At 33.7% G+C, this 22,291-nt stretch overlaps 1 protein-coding gene across 1 annotated transcript in view; it reads left to right on the top strand.

The window, feature by feature from the left end:
- The window catches only part of Dgkb (diacylglycerol kinase beta), a 702,490-nt gene that overhangs the window by 411,458 nt on the left and 268,741 nt on the right, over nucleotides 1-22,291 (top strand). The window contains exon 21 of the mRNA XM_051175084.1: nucleotides 19,489-19,553. Within this exon, the coding sequence (XP_051031041.1) occupies nucleotides 19,489-19,553 (65 nt within the window). The remainder of the gene's footprint in view (nucleotides 1-19,488; nucleotides 19,554-22,291) is intronic.

Genomic DNA, 22,291 nt, shown 5'->3' with positions numbered 1-22,291 from the left:
ATTCCTTAATGGGAGTGAGGAAGCTAAACCATAATTTTAGATATAAGTAAATTTCGTCTGTAGGAATCGATATTGTCTCATCCGAGTATGGATTAGATTGGCTCTTTTATTTTTTGTTGGCAAAATACTTATTTGTGTGTAGAAAAGCTCTAACATGTCATTGATAAAATGGTATACATTTTGAGGAAAACACTCATTAAACTGACAATTCCTGAAAACTGCTTTCAATAGAACTCAATCAAGCAAGTTATCATCATATATAAAAAGAAGCTGCACTTTAAGTGAGAAGTCTTTCATTCTGTTCTTGGTTGCATTGGAACACTTGGCAAGTTATTTTATTTTCTCAATCTATGCGCTTGGATTTATAATTACTTTCAAATTGTTAAAATTTCATGTCTTGTTATTTATCCTAATATAAAAAATTGTATCAGTATGATTACATAACTCAAAATCTTAATTAATTTGGCTATACTAATATATCCTTAAAAGTGCAATTTAAGAAATGGGGTACATGCATTAAGAATATATATTAATGAGATTTAAACACATTTCAGCCAAGTCAGCATCTTCAACAGATGTTATTAAGCAAAATGTGTAATAACACAAACTTGCTTCTCCAAAACAATGTGTACTTGCTATAAAAGATGCTTGTCTCCAGTTAAAAGGAATTAATATTTCATCCAATGCTAGGAAAAGGCTATGTATTTATCATATATTTTTAAATTAAAATAACTTAATGAAACAATGATCCAAAACATCTAAATAATTAAGGTTTTCCTAAATATATGCTAATATTAATATAAATGTACAACACACCTTAAGTTTTACAGTTTTTGTATTCATATGTTTATTTATGTATAATTTTGGGAGGGTGTGCATTCTACAGCACATATTTGCAGAACAGAGGATAACGAATGGGCATTTTTTTCTATTTCCACTATGTGAGTCTCAGGTACTCATCTCAGGTCATTATGTTTGATAGCAAGTACCTTTATGTGATAAACCATCATGGAAGGCTCTGTTTTAGGTTTTAATAGTATGGAATACCAATTGTCTTCCTAAGAATGATAGTCAGTGATTTGAAATAAATATTCCAGCATCCAGTAGTATTATGAAAATAATGACATTTGTCACCAAGAACAGACAAAGTCAATGGAATAATTCAGACTATCAGCTGCTTTTGCACTATTGCACGGTTTACCCAGCTTTGATGGGCTCAGTCTCTTCTATAAATGAGCAGTAATAGCAACAACTTTCAGGAAGTCGGTGAGTGATTACTCTTCAGAGTGACAGGGCAAAGCTCCACTTCCTGTATAGTATCTCACCACTACGTTGTACTCTCTGTTGCACAGTAGGAGCACAGAGGCTTTCTGTGGCCTGGCTGCAATGTGCTGAACACTGTATCGATCCAGTCTCTTCATACGAATTGGAAGAACTCAGAAGTGTAAAGCTGGCTAAAGACGACCTCTCTGGTGAAAGGGACAATGGAGTTTTAGAATTTCGAGTAACATTATCTACAAAGTTCAACAGTCACAATATAAGGCTAGTAATGTAATTGAAGGTCTTCCCTTTTATAATATGTCTCATCTGTAATGTATGTGGAAGCTTCTTCATATGTGTTTTCAAATGCATTCCTACTAAAATGTTGATTTTTTTCATTCCCTGTATATGGGCCTGAAAAATAATCAAAACAATGCATTAATCATCAAATAATTATAAATATTTGAAGAAACTCCACTCTCTTTTCCAATTTTCAGCATTAATGTGAAAGACTTTCCTAATAATACCCATGCTTTACTGATTCATTCCCCTTAAGTTTTATGAAAACTAAGATATTAAGGCGAATAAGAGCTTTATAAATATCATGAATTTCCTATGCACAGACTCAGGTTAGACTTAATTTTATCTTCTAAGTATCTAGTTTGGTATGTGACATGCCATAGATGATTGTTGAACATTTTTAAAGAAATAACTTCAAAGTTAGTTTTATAAAACAACCATATATAACAATTGTACTGTGTCATATAGAACAGTTTTTTTAATTGTTTTTACTCTTTCACTCTTCTGCATAAAAGAATCCCAAAGCACATTTTGGAATAGAAATAAAAGGCATTCGGACACATCCATATCTTCTCTTGTTTTATATGCTATTAGATCTTTGTTGATAGATTAATCCACAAGCTGCTCCAAGCAGTTATTAAACATTTGACTATATGGATATTGCTTCTATAATTTACATTGTAAACATAGAAAGAAACAGCATGTACATGCTTGATGAAACACAGGCTCTGTATTTAAGGGAAAAACAAACAAAAAAAAAAGCTACTTCAGTAAGATTTTTAAAAGCATGAGAGTCATTAGGTTAAATATTAATTTGAATGTCAACAATAATGGCTACCCATGTTATTTAAGGAAGTCATTAGTTCACTGTGTAGTCAATAAGCATATTGATTAGAATTAATTCACTACAAAAAGTCTCCAATAATTTTTCACGTCAATTTTTCTCTTTAATAATTACCCAAACATTTTCTCCCCTGGAGGAGAGGGTATTTAGTAATAAATTTGTAATTATTCATTTTCTGATTGCAGAGATTAGGTATGTAATATCATGTAATTCACACAGCAGATAGGGTTTTTCTGAGCTTCATTGCTCTCTTTTTGTTTGGAACTGCTTTGTCTAGCTGTCTTTCTTAGGATAGGTCTTTAATGGTGGTTTTAAAGTGTTGCCTGCTAGTTGTAAAGAGACACTGCAGGCTGCTCAGAGGGTACTAATGAAGATATGCCCTAACTTTCTTTTGGCATTATAATATTTGGACATCTGTTCTGACTCCTTATATGTGAAATAAAACTCATACCAGATAGTAGAATAAATGAAGGGTTTCATTATCTTAAATGTCATAACATTTGTTTGAATTATCATGTGTATATTTTAAATGCTGAAATTGTCATCTAGGTTTTGTTTCATCTATTTGCAGGCCTTTGAGAAGGCTATTGCCTGAACAATTCTCTTTTCTATTGCATTAATAATTTAAAAGAAATAATTTACAATTTATATGTAATAAAAGTGAAATTCTTGTAGTTGAGCTATACAGTCTGGTAATTTCTAGAAGCATAAATATTTTACTGAGAAACATACCCTTTTAAGGCACAAAAGGTTTCTTGTTATAATGGCATTCTACTTAGTGACAAATAATGCATTTTAAAAAGCCATGTGTTGACCATTATTGTGGTTCTCTTTGTGTACTGGTATTATAGATTCTTGTGTGTTCATTTATTAAAGTACCTCCATTGTGTGTCTCAGGAAGAAATTGTCTCTGAATTCCATGGTGCCACTGATTACTGAACTCTACACCTAGACCTATGGGTCAACTTTAAACACACAGGGATATAGTTGAGGTTTTCTTTCTAGGTTATAAGAACAAATAATTGGATTGTGATGAAGTCAACAATGCCAATCAATTTTGTTTAAAGTACCCATCACCAATTCTGCTTTCCTCAGAGGTTTTGGAGAGTATTACTAATCAAATATAACTACTGTTGATCTTAAATCATGAATCATACATCCATTACACATGCAAGTGATAAAGTCTTAATGCTGGTTCTCTGTTTTTCCCTTTTCTTTGCTATAGGAAAAGAACAGCAGATTACCAGTAAAATACGGTTTAACTAAATCAGGGAAGCAAAGCATTGCTTTCCAAATGTGTCATTTTGAAAATTTGCAAAATCCAAAGGAGCTTTCATCTTTCTGTTGGCTTTACATATTTGATGTCAGAGAGTGAGTGGTGTTTTGCCTGACAAAACATTTCATTCCTATGCATCCCATAATATTTTGTTTGTGAACTTTAAGGAGGTTGTTCTTTGTTATATACCCATTATGCTAGGGGTATATTAATTTGACAAATGTAAAAGATAAATGTTTAGTTTAGTTGTACATTGTTGCACATGTAAAAGCAAATTAATTTTATCACTGGGGCAGTGGACACTTCAACTACAATAATCAAAAGTCAGAAATAGACTACATTTCAACATTAAGTGGAGACTTTTCAGTTGTTCATATGCATTGCGTAAAACATCAAGTCTGGTTAATTTGTAAAATAACAAATGAATAGATGATAAATTCATTAATATAATGGAAAATATATTTTAAAGACAAAATTTCAAAGGTCACCATATTTTATTTGTGTACTGGTCCAAGCAAGGAGGGATTTTATTCCTTATAACTTTATGAAAGCATTTTAGTATGTCTTAAATGTTCAGAGACCTTTAAACATGAAAGCTGATACTTTTGTACTAAAATAACTTTTCAGCCATAGAAAGGTTTACATAAATGGCAATGGATGATGCAGTGGGTCTAAGGTAGCAATTCAGTCTAGTTGCTCTGCATTGTAGATTACCATGAAGTGAAACTCTAATATTTTTGTTTCTTTTTAGAGTTGTTAAGTATGAAGTTTTCATGATGAAAGATTTCATAATTTAAGAAAGCTTTATACTTTTAACATGTATTGATTTATCAAGTGTTAGATTATAGTCTTTTCTTCTTGTCTCCAAATAGAAATATACAGCAAAAAGTCCATTTTAATTCATAATTTAATAACCAAATGTAATTAACACTTATTCAGAAGCCAATTCTAGAACTACTTTGTAAAATCTAATATAAAACTTTTTTAGAGTAGGTAAATATGATCCTCAAAGTTTGCAGAAAGTAAACATTTAAAGTGTATTTGTTAAAAATGACTACATAAACACACAAAGATGGTTCTACTTCTCTAAAAATTTGACTATGGCTAATACAAAATACTACAATCTATAAAACTAAAACTGTGTTTTCAACTCCATTCATGTTTGACCCTGGCTTTCTGCTCCTAGAAATATTTATTTGCTGCTATTGAATATAGACTATCAAAATAATTTTCATGGTTTGACACCTATTTAGGGGTTATTAGTAGAAGTATTTTAATATGAAATTACATAGATATTTGACAATAAGAAGTAAGTGATTACAAAATAGAAATAAACAATTTAAAGACATTTAAATAAGAGTAGGCTTCTAGATATATATTTATAGAACAGAATAGTGACTGAATGTTGGAGAGCACTTCCATCCCAAATTTTGAGTATAAAATTTTATGGCATAGAGTATATTTGCATGCCATGACCAGGATGAATATATAGGTATAAACATAAATATTTGGAAAGTAAATTGGCAGTGTAACAGTCTGGAAAAATAATAACCTAGGAAATTCCCTATGACTACCTCAGCCATAGCTTTTGGACATGATAGGGGCATGAAATTCCATCCTGACATACCTGTATGAAATAATCTTAGTCAGTGCAGATTCACAATTCAAGTTAGAGTGAGTCAGTTTAGTCCTGGGAAAAATAAATGACCCAGAAAGCTGAAGATCAGAAAAGCATAGCAGCTAGTCACTAGCTCTCACCTCTTCCTCAGCTGAAACCAAAGGGGCAATCCTCAAACTGCTTCCAACTTCACTGCTCCTCAGATTCACTCAGACTGATAAGCTCTCCTCAATGTTGCTAGAGACTAATTTTCTTACTGAATTATACCCCTCAAATCCTGGAATTAAAGGTGTGAGCTTTGATTCACTCTCCTGTATCCCATGGTGGTCTTGGACTCAGAGACCCTCTATCTCTTAATACAGAGTCCTGGGATTAAAGGGGTATACTAGGTTTCTATGGCTAACTAGTATGGCTGATTTGCTATATTCATCTTCAGCTTGAAGCTTGAACCCCAATACCAGTCTCTGGGTTTATGATTTTCATGTTACAGTTGGTATCCAGAGATTATTTGAACATGTATTTCATCCCATGAACTGGCAAGAATAACCAAATATCTGCCAAGAGAAAAGTAGAATTTCAACTCTAAGATAAAACATTATACATACTCATGCCTATATTTGCATATGTGCATGGGAGTATTGTGTATTATTGTATGTGTGTTCATATTTGTATGAACACGCACATCTGTGCAGGTTCACATGCATGTTTTTGTTTTGCTGAGTGTCTTATTTGATTTCTCCCCTCCTTATTGAGGAAAAATGGTTTATTAGAACCCAGACTTCTTCATTCAGCTAGTCTAGCTGGTCAACTTGTTCTGAGAATCCTGACTGTCTTTGAAATACTGGGATTTCAGGTATGCTGCCAAGTCATGCAAATTGATCTCTGCTCACCACACTTACATGGAAGTCACTTTACACCTTGAGCCATCACCTTGGTCCACAAGTCTACACTTAATGAAAAAAAATTTTATGCTTTTTTTCTTGTGGTATGTTTTGTCAGGAAAAGTAAATGCACCCATAGGCAGATTTCATAGAATGACTGTTTTAAATATTTAAAACTACAAAATGGATAAACAAATGAAGCATCTGAGCAGCTTATAAAGAAATGACATTTGAAACCTGTTTTGGAAAAGATTTGAATTTGAAAAGTGACTCAAGCAAAATGTTTAATTTCTATTCATATTTCATTTGGATATTTCTATTATGTGGGGCTTTCCTCTCCTGTCCATTTTCTGGACTGTCTAGGCTCTATTTTTGAACTAGTTCCTCTTCCGTTCTGCTGCCATGTTGGTATTTATTTTATTTTCCCCAGTATGTCTTTACAAGGTGTTTTCCAGATAAGTGATATCCTCCTCTCTCCCTTCTTTACTTTCGTAAATCATGGTGGATTACAATTTTCTCTTACAGTATGCTTTACCCCAGAAAGTTACTTTGGAAATGAAGGTTTCCTTAAAGAACACAGAGTAAGGGCAAAGTTAGTTGGATGAAAGCAGCAGAAGGGAGTTGTAGTTGATTGGCTAGCTCTTCTGTCCATCCACAGAACTGTACATGCTAAAGTCATAAGGGTCATTCCCGACAATAGTTTGTCAGTGATATTGATATTATATAGAACACATCATTCTTCTTCACAGCTGTTGAAGTTCTCAGCAATGGTTTTTATCATCATGTTTTTAGATTATTTACTATATTTTCCAGGGATTATATCCACATTCTTGTAAGCAAGGTAGTGTTAGTAGTGAAAAAAAAATAATAATACTTGGACATCCATTAAGAGTACAAAGCCACTCAGGATTCATTTGTTATGCAACAGGTAGATAGCTACTAAGATAAAATGAAAGTCAAAGAACATGCTAAAACTGTCATTTGAGATCTTATTCAAATCAATCAAGCTATAAATATTATTTTAAATATAAAGAATATAATCATTTTTGTAAAATTTTCATATAAAAAGCTTGAGGGCTGAAGAGATGGCTCAGCAATTAAAGGTTAGGTTCACAGCCAAATATAATAAAGCTTAAATCTTTCAGAAGTATGCCTCACAGGCAGACAGAACAAGACTACCTACTATCTACCTATAGATATGTATTTTAAGGGTTCTTTTTGACTGCTTTGTCTGATGGCTTATGATACAGAGTTCATGAATCAAATTAAGAAGGCTAACTAGATGGCTTATCAGGTAAATGTGCTTGATAACAAACCTTATGATCAAAGTTCAAGCTCTCGACCGAACCGATAAAAGGAAAAAAGCAACTCCTTTGAGCTATCCTCTGCTACGCAAACACACACACACACACACACACACACACACACACAGATAAATTAATATATGTAAACACCTTTAAATCTAACTTGGGCCATTTCCTTCTAAAACGATGTGATCCTTTACAAATTTAAGAAGGACAATGAAATTAAAGCTATGTATTTATGTTTTTTCATTTTTTTTACTGTGTCCTTTATACTGATCATTAATTTGTGCTGATGAATACACATTTTACTGTGTATTTTATATTAGCTCCAATTCTATTCTAATATAGTGCTAAGGACCCTAATTTGATATAACATTCTAGCAGCTCCCTCATTTCAGATACTATATAATGTTCTCCTGACTTCTGAGATTTGTTCTCATTCCTAATTATAGACAGGAAACTGAATTTCTGTATCTTTTTTCTTTTTATAATAAAGTAAAACAAAAGCTAACACACACAAAACAAACAAACAAACAAAACAGAAGGAAAAGAGACCAAGAGAAGGAAGAAGAAACAGATCTCTAAGCATTCAGCCATGTAACTCTAAGCCCTAATATATACACAGAGGACCTGCTGCAGACTGGTTCAGGCCCTGTGCATGATGTCTCAATCTCTGAAGTTCCTATGAGCTTCGATCATGTTGATTTAGCAGGCCCATTTTCTTGGTGTCCTCCATCCCCCCCTGGTTCTTTCACTCATCCTGTCTCCCATTCCATGGCATTTCCTTAGCCCTGAGGAGAGGGATTTGATGAAGACAACCCATTTAGGGATGAGTGCTCCGAGGTCTCTCACGCTTTGCATTATCTTGAGCTGTGGGTATCTGTATTATTTCCAGTCTGCTACCAAGAGGAATCTTCTCTGGTGATGAATGAGCCAGGCACCGATATATAAGTATTGAGAATATCTTAAGGAGTCATTTCATTGCTACATTTTGTTTGTCTGTTTGGTTGATTAGTTAGTTTTGTTTGTTTGTATTTTAGATTAGTATTTGTTTTGTTTTTCCCCTAGGTTCCTGGATTATCTAGTCTCAGGTTCTTAGTTATCCAAGTAGTGTCATGTATGAGTTCTTTCTGGTGGAGTGGGCTTTATTCAAATCAGATGTTGGTTAGTTATACCCATAAGCTTTGTGTCACTACTACTCTAGCACATTTTGTAGGAAGGAAACTAATGTGATTAAAGGTTTTGTTGCTGGGTTGCTGTTTATGCTTCTCTTATGGAAGCATATGGAGTACCTTCCATTACCAAAGACTCTAGAATGTAGGAATGACATTTCTGTGGAGGCACAAGATTGACTTCTCCATGTTCAATTAGTGGTGTGGTTGTGTTTTCAGTAATGGAGCTTTTCCCATCAGTTTGTGTAGATTAAACTTTAGTACTGGCAACAACCTGGTCTGATTAGGGTTTCACATAGGACCCCACTGGCAAACAATTCAATTAGATGTATATAACCCAATCTACTTAGGACTTGAAGGCTAATTTGGTGACAAGTGATGCCCAGTTGGGGCTGTCATCTCCCATTACGTGGTGATTTCATTTAGATCACCTTAATATGTGTATATGTTTTTTTGAAGTTTGAAGTTTCTGCTATATTAGATTTCCATACAACCTCTCAAATTTCCCTTAATTTTGGTGTCTCTTCCCATATTCACTCCCCCATTGCCATTTTTCCTTCATTACTTCACTTGCTTATATCACTCCAGTTACAACCATCCATCCATAACTATTTTTTCCTATTTCTCTTATCTAAATAGATCTATCCCTCATTGTCCCTTACACTATATCTGACCTCTGCAGTTCTATTGATTTTATTTAGGTTATAATTGACTTAGGAGCAAATATTCACAGGCAAATAAGTACATAACATACTTGTCTTTCTGGTGACATACTAGTCACCTCACTCAGCATGATTCCTTATAGTTCCGTCCATTCACCTGTGAGTTTAATCATTTCATTTTAAATCAGTAATATTTCATTGCATGTCCTCATTTTCATTATCCATTCTTCTGCTGAAGGGCATTCAGGTTGTTTCCAATTTCTGACTCTTAATAATAGATCAAGATCAGATAACCACTGTAAATAAAACTATAACCCCTAGTGAAATATTAGTCATTAAAGATCTCACAATCAAAAAAGACCAGAGCCAGGTGGTTGCAGCATGGAGTTCTGTAAGATATTTTAAAAAAGAGAGTTAATGTCAATATTCCTCAAATAATTCCCCAAAATAGAAACATAAGGAATATTGTCCAATTCATTTTGGGAGGCAAACATTATTCTGTTACCCAACCCACATAAAGATCCAATAAAGAAATATAATTACAAACCAGTTTACCTTATGAACACAAATACAAAAATACTCAATAAAATACTTGCAAACTGAATCCCAAAGAACATCAAAAAGATCACTATGATCAAGTAGGCTTCTTCCCAGAGATTCATGGATGGTTCAACAATAAATTTTAATCAATAAATGTAATCCATCATTTAAATAAGCATAGAAAAAAACATGATCAACTTATTACATCTAGAATTCAAACACCCCTCATGATAAAAGTTTTGTAGATATTAGGGAAACAAAGAACATTCCTCAACATAATAATGGCACTTGAGTGTAACCCTAACCAAGTGAAAAGAATTTAATAATGAAAACCTTAAGACACTAAAGAAAGAAACCGAAGAATATATCAAGTAATGGAAAGATCATTCAATCTCATGGATTGGTATGAGTGATAAATTAATAATGGCATTGTACCAAAAGCAATCTAGAGATTCAATACAATCTCCATCAAAATTACAAAATAATTCTTTACAGATCTTCAAAGAAGAAATTTTTAGCTTCATGTGAAAACATAAAAACCCCGGGATAGCTGAAAAAATCTTTGATAATTAAAAAACTGCTGAAAATATCACCTTCCCTGATTTCAAGTTGTACTATAGAGATGGTTTTGGTTTCAAAACAGATATATTTATCTACAGAATATAGTTGAAGATGCAGACATAAATCTGCATACCTATGGATACACAGTTTTGGATAAAGAAGCCAGAAACACATAAATGAAAAAATACAGCATCTTCAAAAAAATGATGTTGGTCAAACTGCATATAGAAGAAACTAAATAGAGCCATACTCATCACAAAACTCCATTTGAAGTGGATCAAAAACCTCAACATAAAACCAGATACAATAACGCTGATAAAAGAGAAAATGGGGAATCATTTTGAACTCCTTGACCCAGGGAAATATTTTCTGAACAGAACAACCTAAATACAAGCAATAATATCAACAATTAGCAAAGGGCACCTCATGAAACTGAAAAGTTCTGCATGGTTAAAGGACAAACTGGAGGCCTACAGAAATGGAAAAGAACAGCTACACATTGATTGGAATGTTAATATTCAAAATTATATAAAAAATCATACAACTAGATATCAAAAACCAAACAACCCAATTAAAAAAATCAGGAACAGTTCTAAACAGAGAATACTCAAAAGAGGAAACTCAAATGACTGAGAAACACTTAAAGAAATGTTCAACATACTTAGCCATCAGCAAAATGCAAATCAAACTATTTTTAGAGTTCATCTTACACCTGTCAGTATAGCTAAGATTAATAAAACAAGTGACAACTCATGCTGGCAAGAATGTAGACTAAGAACACTCATCTAATGCTGCTGGGATTGCAAATTTGTACAGCCACTGTTGAAATCAGTGTGGCTGTTCCTCAGAAAAATGGAAATTAATCTATCTCATGATCCAGCTGTACTACTCTGGAGCATATACTCAAAAGATGCTTTATCCTACCACAGAGACACTTGGTCAACTATGTTCATTGCTGCTCTACTAATATTTTTTTTTGTATCTTTTCTTTAATTTTATTTTCTTTCATCCTTTATGTTCAGTGTTGTCTGTTTTACCTCCTGCTCTTCCTCCTCTGGCATCCAAAATTGTGGGTTACTGGCTACATTGTGGTCATTCCAAGCTCAGGTATAATACTGATGGCTTTCCATGTTGTGGTGCAACAAGTCTTACAGTAGTGAGCATAGCTGCCTTCCATATTTTGGTACTATATCTATGCTACTAAATTCACATACTTTGAAAAAAGCAACCTCAACTGAAGAACTATCTCCATAAAACTGGCCTGTGGGCATGTGTGTGGCATTTTCTTAATTTTTAATTGATGCATGAGTTCCCTGCCCACTGTGAATAGTGCAGCTCTAGAAAGGTGGGTTTATGCTAAGAAAGCTATCTGAATGAGCCAAAGGGAATAAAGCACTAAGCAGAGTTCCTCCATGATCTCTGTTTCAGATACTGCCTTCAGAATTTGGTCTTGATCGTTTGTCGTGGATTCCATCAGTGATGGGCTGTAATCTATTAGCATTTTTTCTCTTTCCAAGTTGCTTTTGGTCATGTTGTTTTTCATGGCTTCTGAGAAATCAAACTATAACATATAGACATTTAATTTCATTTACTTAAAAATCTGAGTATCATGCTAAATATGTCAACATGACAGGTATTATCCATACCCTTAGTATTCAAAACAATTTTTATTTAAAGATTTGTTGAAATTGTATGACACACTTTCAATCATTAACCAATTAAGTGATCCAGTATTAAGCAAATACAGACATAAATGTAATTTATGGATCTATTATATGGACATGAACTGAAAAACATACCATGATCATTGAAAATAGGCATGGAAAACTTTGAAACACACATATGTGATGGGCTAAGAAAGAATAATTTAAGAAAGCATAATATCAAATACCCAACATTTATTAATTCAAGATCTCAGGCAAGTGATGTGATTATAAAATTTTAGCTATTTAAGTTCATTGCTGTCTTTTTTTTTCTTTTTTCTTTTTTCTCATATATTACATACTGACTAATTTTCCCTCACTCCAAGCCTCCTAGTTCCTCCCACCACCTCAGAAATGCACCTCCTTTGTTTCCCTTGGAAAAGAAAAGAAAGGAAGATTAGGCCTCCCAGGGATATTCACCAAGCATGACCTAACAAGTTACAATAAGACTAGGCATGAATCCTCATATCAAGGCTGGACCATGCATCCCAGTAGAAGTCAAAGACACCCTTACTCCCACTTTGGGGTTCTCACAAGAACACTTAGGTACACAATCATATGGTATATTCACAGGATGTAGCTCAGATCCCTATAGGGTCCACGTTTCTCACTTCAATCTGTGAGTCCCTGTGAGCCCTGCTTAGTTCATTCTACACACATGTTCTCATGGTGTTCTCATTCTCTCTGGCTCCTACTGTCCTTCTACCCCTACTTCTCTGGGGTTCCCATGGCTATACCTACCGTTTAATTATGGGTCTCTGTATCTACTCTCATCAGTTGTTGAATAAGGCCCCTCTGATGACAATTTGGCTAAGAAATGATTTATGAGTATAGGAGAATATCATAAAGATAATTTCATTGACATAAGTTTAGCCAATCCTCTTTGGTACTACTCTGAGTCTCCAGGCTGCCTTGACTCTCTGATTCTTGACCATTCAGGCAGTGTTAGGTGTGGGTGCTCTCTCCTCTCATGGGTCTCAAGTCAGACCTGTTATTAATTGGATACACTCAAGAGTTCTGTGTCACCAGAAAATTTTGCAGGCAGGACATATTATAGGTTAGGGGTTTTTCTGGTTGGGTTGCTATCCCAGTCCCATTGCTATGGGCCTACGTGCCTTGCCTCGTTATAGAAAGTGACCAGTTCAGGCTCCAAATCCTGAATTACTTTGCTAGTCACTCTCATAGATTCCAGGTAGTTTCCATAGTACTAGGTACTTTTTCCCTCCATATCTCCCCTCATCCCCTTCTCTATCCCTCCTGTTCCCAACCAGACTTCCCCTTGGTCTGTCTGAAAAAAATATGTTCTTGTTAGGAAAAAAAATATAAACTTTTGAGTAAGAATTACAAGATTTGATGTTTAAGATATATGTTAGATATTGGCAGAATTTATAAAACTGTAGATCCTGGGAGAATTTATAAAACAGTCAAGGTCTATAAATTTTTTGGTTAAGTGTTTTTCACTCTGATGACTAGCAAAGTAGAATAATACTTGATATAGACACTGGAGTCTCTTCTGTGATTATGCTTTGAATAGTAGTGTTTTGGCCCTATATTTAAGCACTATAATAACAGTATTCTTGTGTAGTTAGTGCAGTTGTATAGGAAGAATAAAAAAATGTATTACCATAATTTCATTTAGTATTAATGTCAATGTTATAGAGCAAATATTAGTAATTTTGATTTGTTGAGAGAGGAAACAGCAGCAGAGAGAAGATATGCAAGCTGCACAAATAACCATTGATCTGATTGTAAAACAAGGGCTTCTGGTTACTATCCTGCAAGTGTGAACAAGCTTCCTTATTGTCCTTAACCCTTAGCTTAAATATTAGTGCAGTTTGCTAGGCTTTCATAGCCTGAACATAGACCTACTAACACTTTCAAGTAAGAAAAGTACTGTCTCCTTCCCTGGAAAACACAAAATAATTTCATTCCATCATACTAGCTGAAGTATTCCTTTGTGAACTGAAAGCAGGTACATGATAGTTGCATTAAAGATGATATGTAGGTCTAACTACAATACCATGGCCCTTAAGAATTTAAAAATCATGTAGGCTTTGGGATGACTTTCATTTCTTTGCCCAGGTCTGTCAGAACTATAAAATAATTAGACATTTTATTTTTCAGTAACAGTATGGTCTAACAGTTTCTTTGGTAGTGAAGATCAAATATTTGTGCCAATGATATGAATAATATACTCTTTCTTCCTGACATGATGTCCTGTAGAAAAGGATCTGCTGATCTCATGATCAACTTTAATTAAAGCTGTTATGGGCTGAAGAAGTGGCTTAGGGTTTAAAACACTTGCTGCACAGATAGAAGATGGAGTTTGGATCCCATGATCCTATGTATATAGCAGGTGTGTCTAGTAACTTGCCCGTATTCAGACTTGGAAGGCAAAGATAGAGAGTGCCTGGATCCCATATTGACAAACTCTGGGTTTGACTCAGAGACCATGCCTCAAAGACTGAAGTGAAATAATGATTAAGGAAGATTCACAGCATTGAATAATGTCTTTCTCATCACAAGTATACAGTTCCATAAAAATATATACACACATGTAGAAAGAGAAAGGGAGAGGAAAAGAGAGCAAGGGGGTTGGGGATGGGAGACACTTCATACACATACCCACACATGAAAAAAAAATTGCAAAGAACAAAAAGAGCTCCTATTACTGCTGGGTTCTCATAACTTTGTAATGATATTCCTGCTTATGTATTGAACATATTATAAAAACTAATTATTTGTATTGTGTATCCATATAATTTGGGCCTCCATGTCTAGAAAACCTTAATTAAAATAATTATTCTGGAAGAAATTTAAGTTCATTCTCTCAATAGAAACAAGATAGGAATTACAAAGTAGAAGAAAATTTGTGCATTGCAAAGCATTTTGAACATTTGAGTCACATAATATAATATGTTGATAAATTATTATTCCTTCTAAAATTTATTTCAAAACTTAAGGCTAATTATTTGAAGAAATTGTTCCAGAAGTTTCTGGCAGTTCTAATACCATGTGTTTTGTGCAAGATGGAGCAATAGTGAGACTTAGCATTTACGGGCTCTGCTTGGCAGTCATCTCCAGCTTTGGTGAGGAAGAGTGTTATTTTCTGATATCCTAACTCAGTTGTCCCAGTTTCAAGAGCTCTTCTGTGTGAAATATATGTAAATCAGAGGGGTTATAATAAGAGTATTTAAAATATAAAATAGTTATTCTTGTTCTTGTCCATGTTTTTAGCTGTGGATTTTTTATTTTGTAGTTGAAACTCAAAATAATCATTTGAAGATTTCTTAAATATTAATTTATTTTAGGTTTTTCTTCACCTAAGAAAATTTTCAGATGGCATGCAATAATTATTTTATTTTATTCATTTAAAGTATAATATATATATATATGTATATAGCTTATTCTTAATAAAATAATATATTTTCTATATTAATAATAGTGTCCATTCTTTCTCATGGATTTATACTGATGCTTTTCTACAGTTACACATATATTCTATTCTGGTACATAGATTGAGCCATAGTTCCTCTGCTCCAGGTTTTATCTGTTCACCTCCATATCTCTCTACCATTTTCTACTTTACTATATACCTGGGGAAGTACAATTTATAGATGATATCTTGGTCACTTTTCAATTTCTGTAATAAGACTCTGTGAAAAAGGAAACTTGGAGAAAAAAGATATTATTATAGGTTTAATTTCAGAAGGTAAGCCTATGGCGGGTAGCATGGCAACAGGTGGGCAGGAATACTGCTTGAGGCATAACCACAAGGCAGAGGGAAACTAGAAGAAGAACAGTGAATGGAATGGGCTATTTAAACCTCAAGGCCAACCTCTAGTGACACGTCCTCCAACAAGGCCATACCATCTAACCATTCTCAGACAGTTCACCCAACTGAACACCAATATTCAAATAAATGAGCTACTCCTTCAAACCACTACAGGTGACATCATAGTGTCCTTGTTCTCTTGTTTGTGGTTAATGTACCAATGAAGTTCCCCAGCAAGAGATATAAAATGGGGAAGTTAAAAATCAGTGTTCTTACATTCTTGGATATCTCCATGAAAAGGTGCCTTGGACTGGATGATTTTTCCTCTCATGGTCATAAACTCTGTATAACTCTTTCTGCTAGGTCTGGTAACCAGCCTTGAACATTTTACCTGTGGCCGTATGAGTAGCAAAAAGCCTTAGTTTACATACTCCAGTATTTAGTATACTTTATATGAGTTTTCTTAATCATCCTTACAAAGTGGACTTTTCATCTATTTCAGCCATGCAACCACTCAGACTCAAGTATTTCAGTGGAGGGATAATACTTCTCTTTCTCTGTTTATAGAAACCTTTTACCTATAGGGCATATAGCAAAAGGGGATGTTATAAGGAGATAATGAAGGAGGTCAGGCTTTAAGAAACATACAGTTCTTATCCCACATATAAGTGCCACTTTGTTCTCTAACAAGTTCACAGAGAATCATGTGGCTGTGACCAACTTCACTGAACTAGTCCAAATTGTTGAAAATTGCAAATTTAAAAATAATGAAATGCCAAAAATAGTTTGCCATTATACTATACAAAGTCCTTTCAAAATAGGGTACTTTTATTATAACAATATAGAAACAGAAAATAACACTGTAGAAGAACATCTAGGAAAGAGTGTCTAAAACACATGTGGCTAGAAGCTGATATAGAGATTCATGTACAAAAATTCTTTCATTTAATATGCACTTGTATATGTGAAACTACATCTGTCAAAACAACACTGAAACTACTGTTTAAATAAACTGTAAAATGTCAATTTATTTTGCTTTAATGAATTGATGCATTTAATTCTACTTCTTAAATTTAATTAACTTACAACTTTTATAGTTAAGAAAATAATAAAATCAACTGAAAAGTCAGAAAATATATATTTGAAAATTATACAATATGATAAGTAAGTTTTAGCATCTTATTTACTTTCAGAGACATTCTACCATGTTCATGAGTCACATGAACATCCTGACTAAACAAAATTGACTGTGTGGAGTCACTGCATTTAATCACCATTACAAGAGCATGGATTTGTTAAAAGGCACATGGCCTAGAACCCAAAACCTGATTTGAATTGTTTTTTTGCTAGGAAGTTGAAGTGAGGCTGATTTGGCTTTTATTCCCTCAAAACTATATAACACAGAGTCAGAAAGGGTAAAATTAAAATGCCACGTTTGCATTTTCTTATGTGATCTCTCATTAGAGAATCCTAAGTATCTCGAAACCAATGGTTACTGAGCAAGTTGGCAGCAGCTGGCAGTGTTCCTTCAGGCCCCTTGGGGTAGTGCCAGAGGAACAGAGTCTCTAGCAATTTGGGGCTGGATTCTCATCCAAATGAACACCTGCTGTTATTGTCCAGTATCAATCCTGCACTCAACAAGGCCAGCTCTCTTTGTGGTGGAATCCATTCAAAGGGAAAAAGCCTGCTAGTGTTCTACACTCATTCTTATTTCCCTCTCCTTTTACTAAGTGGTCAATTGCTTGAGTATCTTGGAGATAGAGATAATACTCAGTTTATCTTTGACTAGTTGGCATGATAATGTTCTATATTAGGAGTTTACTCAATTATGTTCTCTTCTTATTTATCTTTCTCTACCAAGCTTAAGTTGCTTTTCAAAGACAAGATTTTTATTGCAAAAGTATGTACTTTAAAGTAAATCACTCTACACAATTTGCAAGTGGAACAAAACATATAATTCAAGTAAAAATAAATTCAATGCTCTTCTCCCAATGGGTCAGAAGTATTGGCCCATTGACTCTATTAGTCTTTGATTCCCATTCTTTTGCTTTTGTGTAAATGTTTGCTAGGTTTTTGCTGTTGGTACTCCAAGATCATTTTACATTAAAAAATAATAAAGTTAAGACAAATGCTTTTAAAAACAACTATGAATCAAGGTGCATATGTACCGCAGATAGCCCAGTTTAAATTTCCATATAACTTTGTAACACTGTAAGATAAATGTATAACCTAAAAGTTACTAAGACTTATTAGTATTTATAAAAATTACTACAAAATATACAAACTTTTAACCAAAAAAATGAACTATGTGAACAATGTTTTATTTTCATTTTAAAATTATGTGTTAGTAAATAAATCCATGGAGAATATTCTGATTAAATTTTATTGTAAATGCTGTTTCTATGCTCTTCTGTGTACACTTTTGAACCCTTTTCCTTGCAAAATAACTCAGTTACTTGTCAATTGCTAGAGTGTAAAATGTAAATAGCTGCAGCTTGCTCCTTGGTCAGAAAGAGCTGCCATCTGCAGCCCTTGGTCCCTCTTGTTGGGCTTTGTGTTTTGTTATGCATGAGCAAACACATTAGCCTTTTTATTTCATTCATTAGACTTTTAATCCTTGATTAGTGTTTTTAAGATTTCTCAAATACACGACTTCTTTACTTCTGTTGTATTAGTTTTCTTTTCCTTTTGACTTCACTCTGAAGCAAACTTAAAATTCAGTCACAAAAGGCCTTTTCTATTAAGAAGATTAGCAAATATATTAGTTTCTCATTTTCATGATTAAGTATGTGTAGCATAAGAATGGCAAAATATCTTCTCACTTGGAATAATAGGGACAACTGTTTGATACTGGTTTAAACGGTCTGTACTCCAAAAGCTTGGGTCATAGCCATCCAACAATCTTACACATCCAATGTAACTCTTGTATTAAAGAGAAACTCCAAGTAGACTACCAAATTAGGTTTCAGAACTGTTATATTTAACATCTGAGAGAAAAGTTATTATTGTCACCATTTCTTTGTGACTTTCTCTTCGTTGGATTTCTCCATTACAGGAGGTGGGTCAAAAAGCTGTGTTTGTTTTGAACAGTTATTAATTGCTCATCTGGAGCATGCTGAAAAAACTCTGAAACCAAAGATTGCACTGCCTCATTAGGGTCACCAGCCTCTTATGTTTTTTTTTTTTTTTCCCAACAAAGGAGCAGGAACTTCCTCACTACTTGATCATTTCCTTCCCACTTAAGTCATCATTTTTACTCTTATTTAGAAATGATTTCAACTACTCTTTGACCTTATGACAAAAATGTACTGTGGTAAGTAGAATCTAAACATGGAACCAAAACCAGGAATTAAAAGATATACAAATTAAATAAAAAGTGATTTTTATCTAAATCTAACAAATGACTAGTTTTGACAGGTTTCTATAGTCATACTTTTCTAGACTTCCCATGGATTGTACATCATTCACTATTTTCAGACTATCTTTTTGTCAACAACATTGTAAAACTGAATTGATGGGAAAGGCTTGTTTATTAATGTATAGTTCTACAAGATAACAAAATCACACCTCTCCCCTCTATTTCTTCTCTTAGGATGCTTCCATTGCACACAGATTCCATATCATGAGAGAAAAGCACCCAGAGAAATTCAACAGCCGGTAAGGCAAAAATTAATGGATTTTTAATTATGATTGCTATTGGTAACTGCATCAATATAGAAGATCACTACATAGAATACACCCTTATTATGTAAGGACTGATTAAAAGTTCAGTTTCGGTGGTCATATTAAGGTGACTGTATAACTGAATGTGTTGTTCTTCTTTGCTTAAAACGAGATTCCAGTGCAGAGTGCAGTGGGCATCATGCCTATTTCAATTTCATGTGCTTTAAAGTAAGTGTTTCAAGTATAAGTTGAAAGTAACAGTTAATAACACACACTAGAGGCCTATGCATGGCTTGGTATGTGAGGGTGATTATTCTTCATCTCAAGGGAAAACATGGAGTTCTGATTTGATAATTTTGAGCCATCATATTTACACAGGTATCTCAGGTCACTGTCCTTTGAATGACTATCCCATATTAGCTTCAAGTAAAACCCAGTAAAAAATGCTGCTCCAAAAATATTAACAGAAGCAATATAGACAGAGACCTTAGTCCTTACTCAGGGAAACAGGAGAAGTTTGGTTGCATAGTGAAAAATGCCTGAACCCTAGAAAAATGGGGAAAAGTGGTAAATTGCCTTTTCATTGTTCTCTCTTTTCCCCTGGTATTTCACAAAGTGAGAAGACCATAGTCTGTATGTGGATGTAGACATTATATGACTTTATATACTGGTATTCAAAGCCCTAAACTCTGTTTTCTCTATTGGCTGAGCTGATACGTGGCCATGAATATTGCATGTGATCTCATAAATACCACTGTCTATGCTAATTTCACCATATCTTAATGTTAGACAGAATCTTCTTACATGTAACGAAATTTATAAACTTAAGTGCTATAAAATATATTTCCAAAGTTATGTCTTTCTAAACTGTAGATTTAAGGGTATAATTTATTGAATAATCTTTATATGGAATAATTTTAATAAAAGTCTCATGATTAGTCATGTCCTATCTAATTTTAATAGATTCATTTAAATATTTTTGTGAAACAAAAGCTGCTAATACCTCTAGTGCCTTGATTTGTTTCATAAACTACAAATAGTAGATGACTATATAGCTTTCTGATCTAAGAGACAAGAAAGAACATGTTATAAGCTCAAAATTTATTATTCTCTTTCACTGTGGTAGCTACATGCCTATCTGGTTTTGGTGCTAAGAAAATGCTAGCTTTGTAAATGAGTTGATATTGATCCTTCCAAATTTGGATGAACAGTTTGAGGAGTATTGGTATGCGAACTTCCTGAAGTTTTAGAATAATTCTGCAGTGCATTCATATGGCCTTGGGGGTTCTTTCTGAGACACTTTTATTACTGCCTCAATCTCATTGCTTATTATGGATCTCTTCAAGTATTTATATCTCTTTGATTTAATTTTGGTTAAGTCATATGTGTCTGGAAATTTATTCATTTCTTCTAAATTTTTAAAATTATGAATATAGGTTTTTTTAAGTATCTTATACTTAAAAGATCTAAATGACTCTATCAGAAAATTTAGATCTAATAAAGTAACAGGATACAAAACCAAGTACAGAAACCTACAGGTTTTTAAGTACCAATAATTAGTAATTCAAAAAAATCATAGGGGAAAATAGCATTCATGGTGGCCTGAAAATAAACATATAAATCTCTAGGCAAAAGCTCTAACTGATGAAAGCAAATGTCTTCTACACACTGGAGAGAGAAAATGAGAAATCACTAGATGGTTAAAGACCTTCCATGTCCATGGCTTGGAAAAACATCAATATTTTAAAAGTATATATAGAACAGATTAAATGAAATCTCCATAAAAATGACAAGGCCGTTTCTCCATAATCATGAGAAACAATCCTAAATTTCATATTACAGCATATAAGATCTCAACCTGATAAAACAATCCTGAGAAGAAACAGCAATGGCAGAGGTACTACAATATCTGATAATCCTATATAGGTATAGTTACAAAACCATCACAAGAAGGCAAATTCACAAATAAAGGATAGAAAACAAACCAAAAACAAATAAATATAAAAGAAAAATAGGAACTCACAGAGTTTGAACCAACAACAAGGGGGCCTGAATGTGGCCTACCTGGACCCTCTAAATATGTGACAGTTGTGTGACTTGTTCTACTTGTGGGATTCCTAACAACAGGATCAGAGGCTATCCTTAATGCTTTGCCAGGCTCTTGGGAGGATATTTTTCAGATAGATTGTCTTGCCCCATCTTAACACAAGGGGAGGTTGTTAGTCTTACTGGAACTTGATATGCCATACTTTGTTGACACCCATGGAAGACCTGTCCCTTTCTGAACAGAAACAGAAGTGTATGGGGAGAGAAGGAAAAATGGGAAGAGAAATATAGTAGGGATTTAAATAAATAAATTAAACAAAAAAGGTGAATATTTTTAAAAACTGGTAAAACAAAATAGTTATAGCCTCCTAACTTTTGACAAAAGAGTCAAAAATGTTTATTGGAACAAGGAGTCTTTAGCAAAAGTTACTGGCAAAACTGGACTTCCTTCCAAAGTATAGTAATGCTAGCTCATGTCTCCCAGTCTGTCATCAGGTAAAAATGGCTGTAATTGAATAAACCAAGGATACAAGATGCAGGAAAAGATGTAGGGAAAGACGAACTATTATTATTTTCACTGCTGATGAACATATAAACTAGAACAAGCACTATGGAAATTGTTATGAATTTTCTTCACAAATCTAAAATTACAGTTGCCATATGACTCAGCTGTACCATTTTTGAGC

This window comes from Phodopus roborovskii, unplaced genomic scaffold, assembly GCF_943737965.1.
Source record: "Phodopus roborovskii unplaced genomic scaffold, PHOROB, whole genome shotgun sequence".
Lineage (NCBI taxonomy): Eukaryota > Metazoa > Chordata > Mammalia > Rodentia > Cricetidae > Phodopus > Phodopus roborovskii.
The sequence above is the reverse complement of the archived record's forward strand: the minus strand, read 5'-3'. Positions and strand labels throughout refer to the sequence as shown.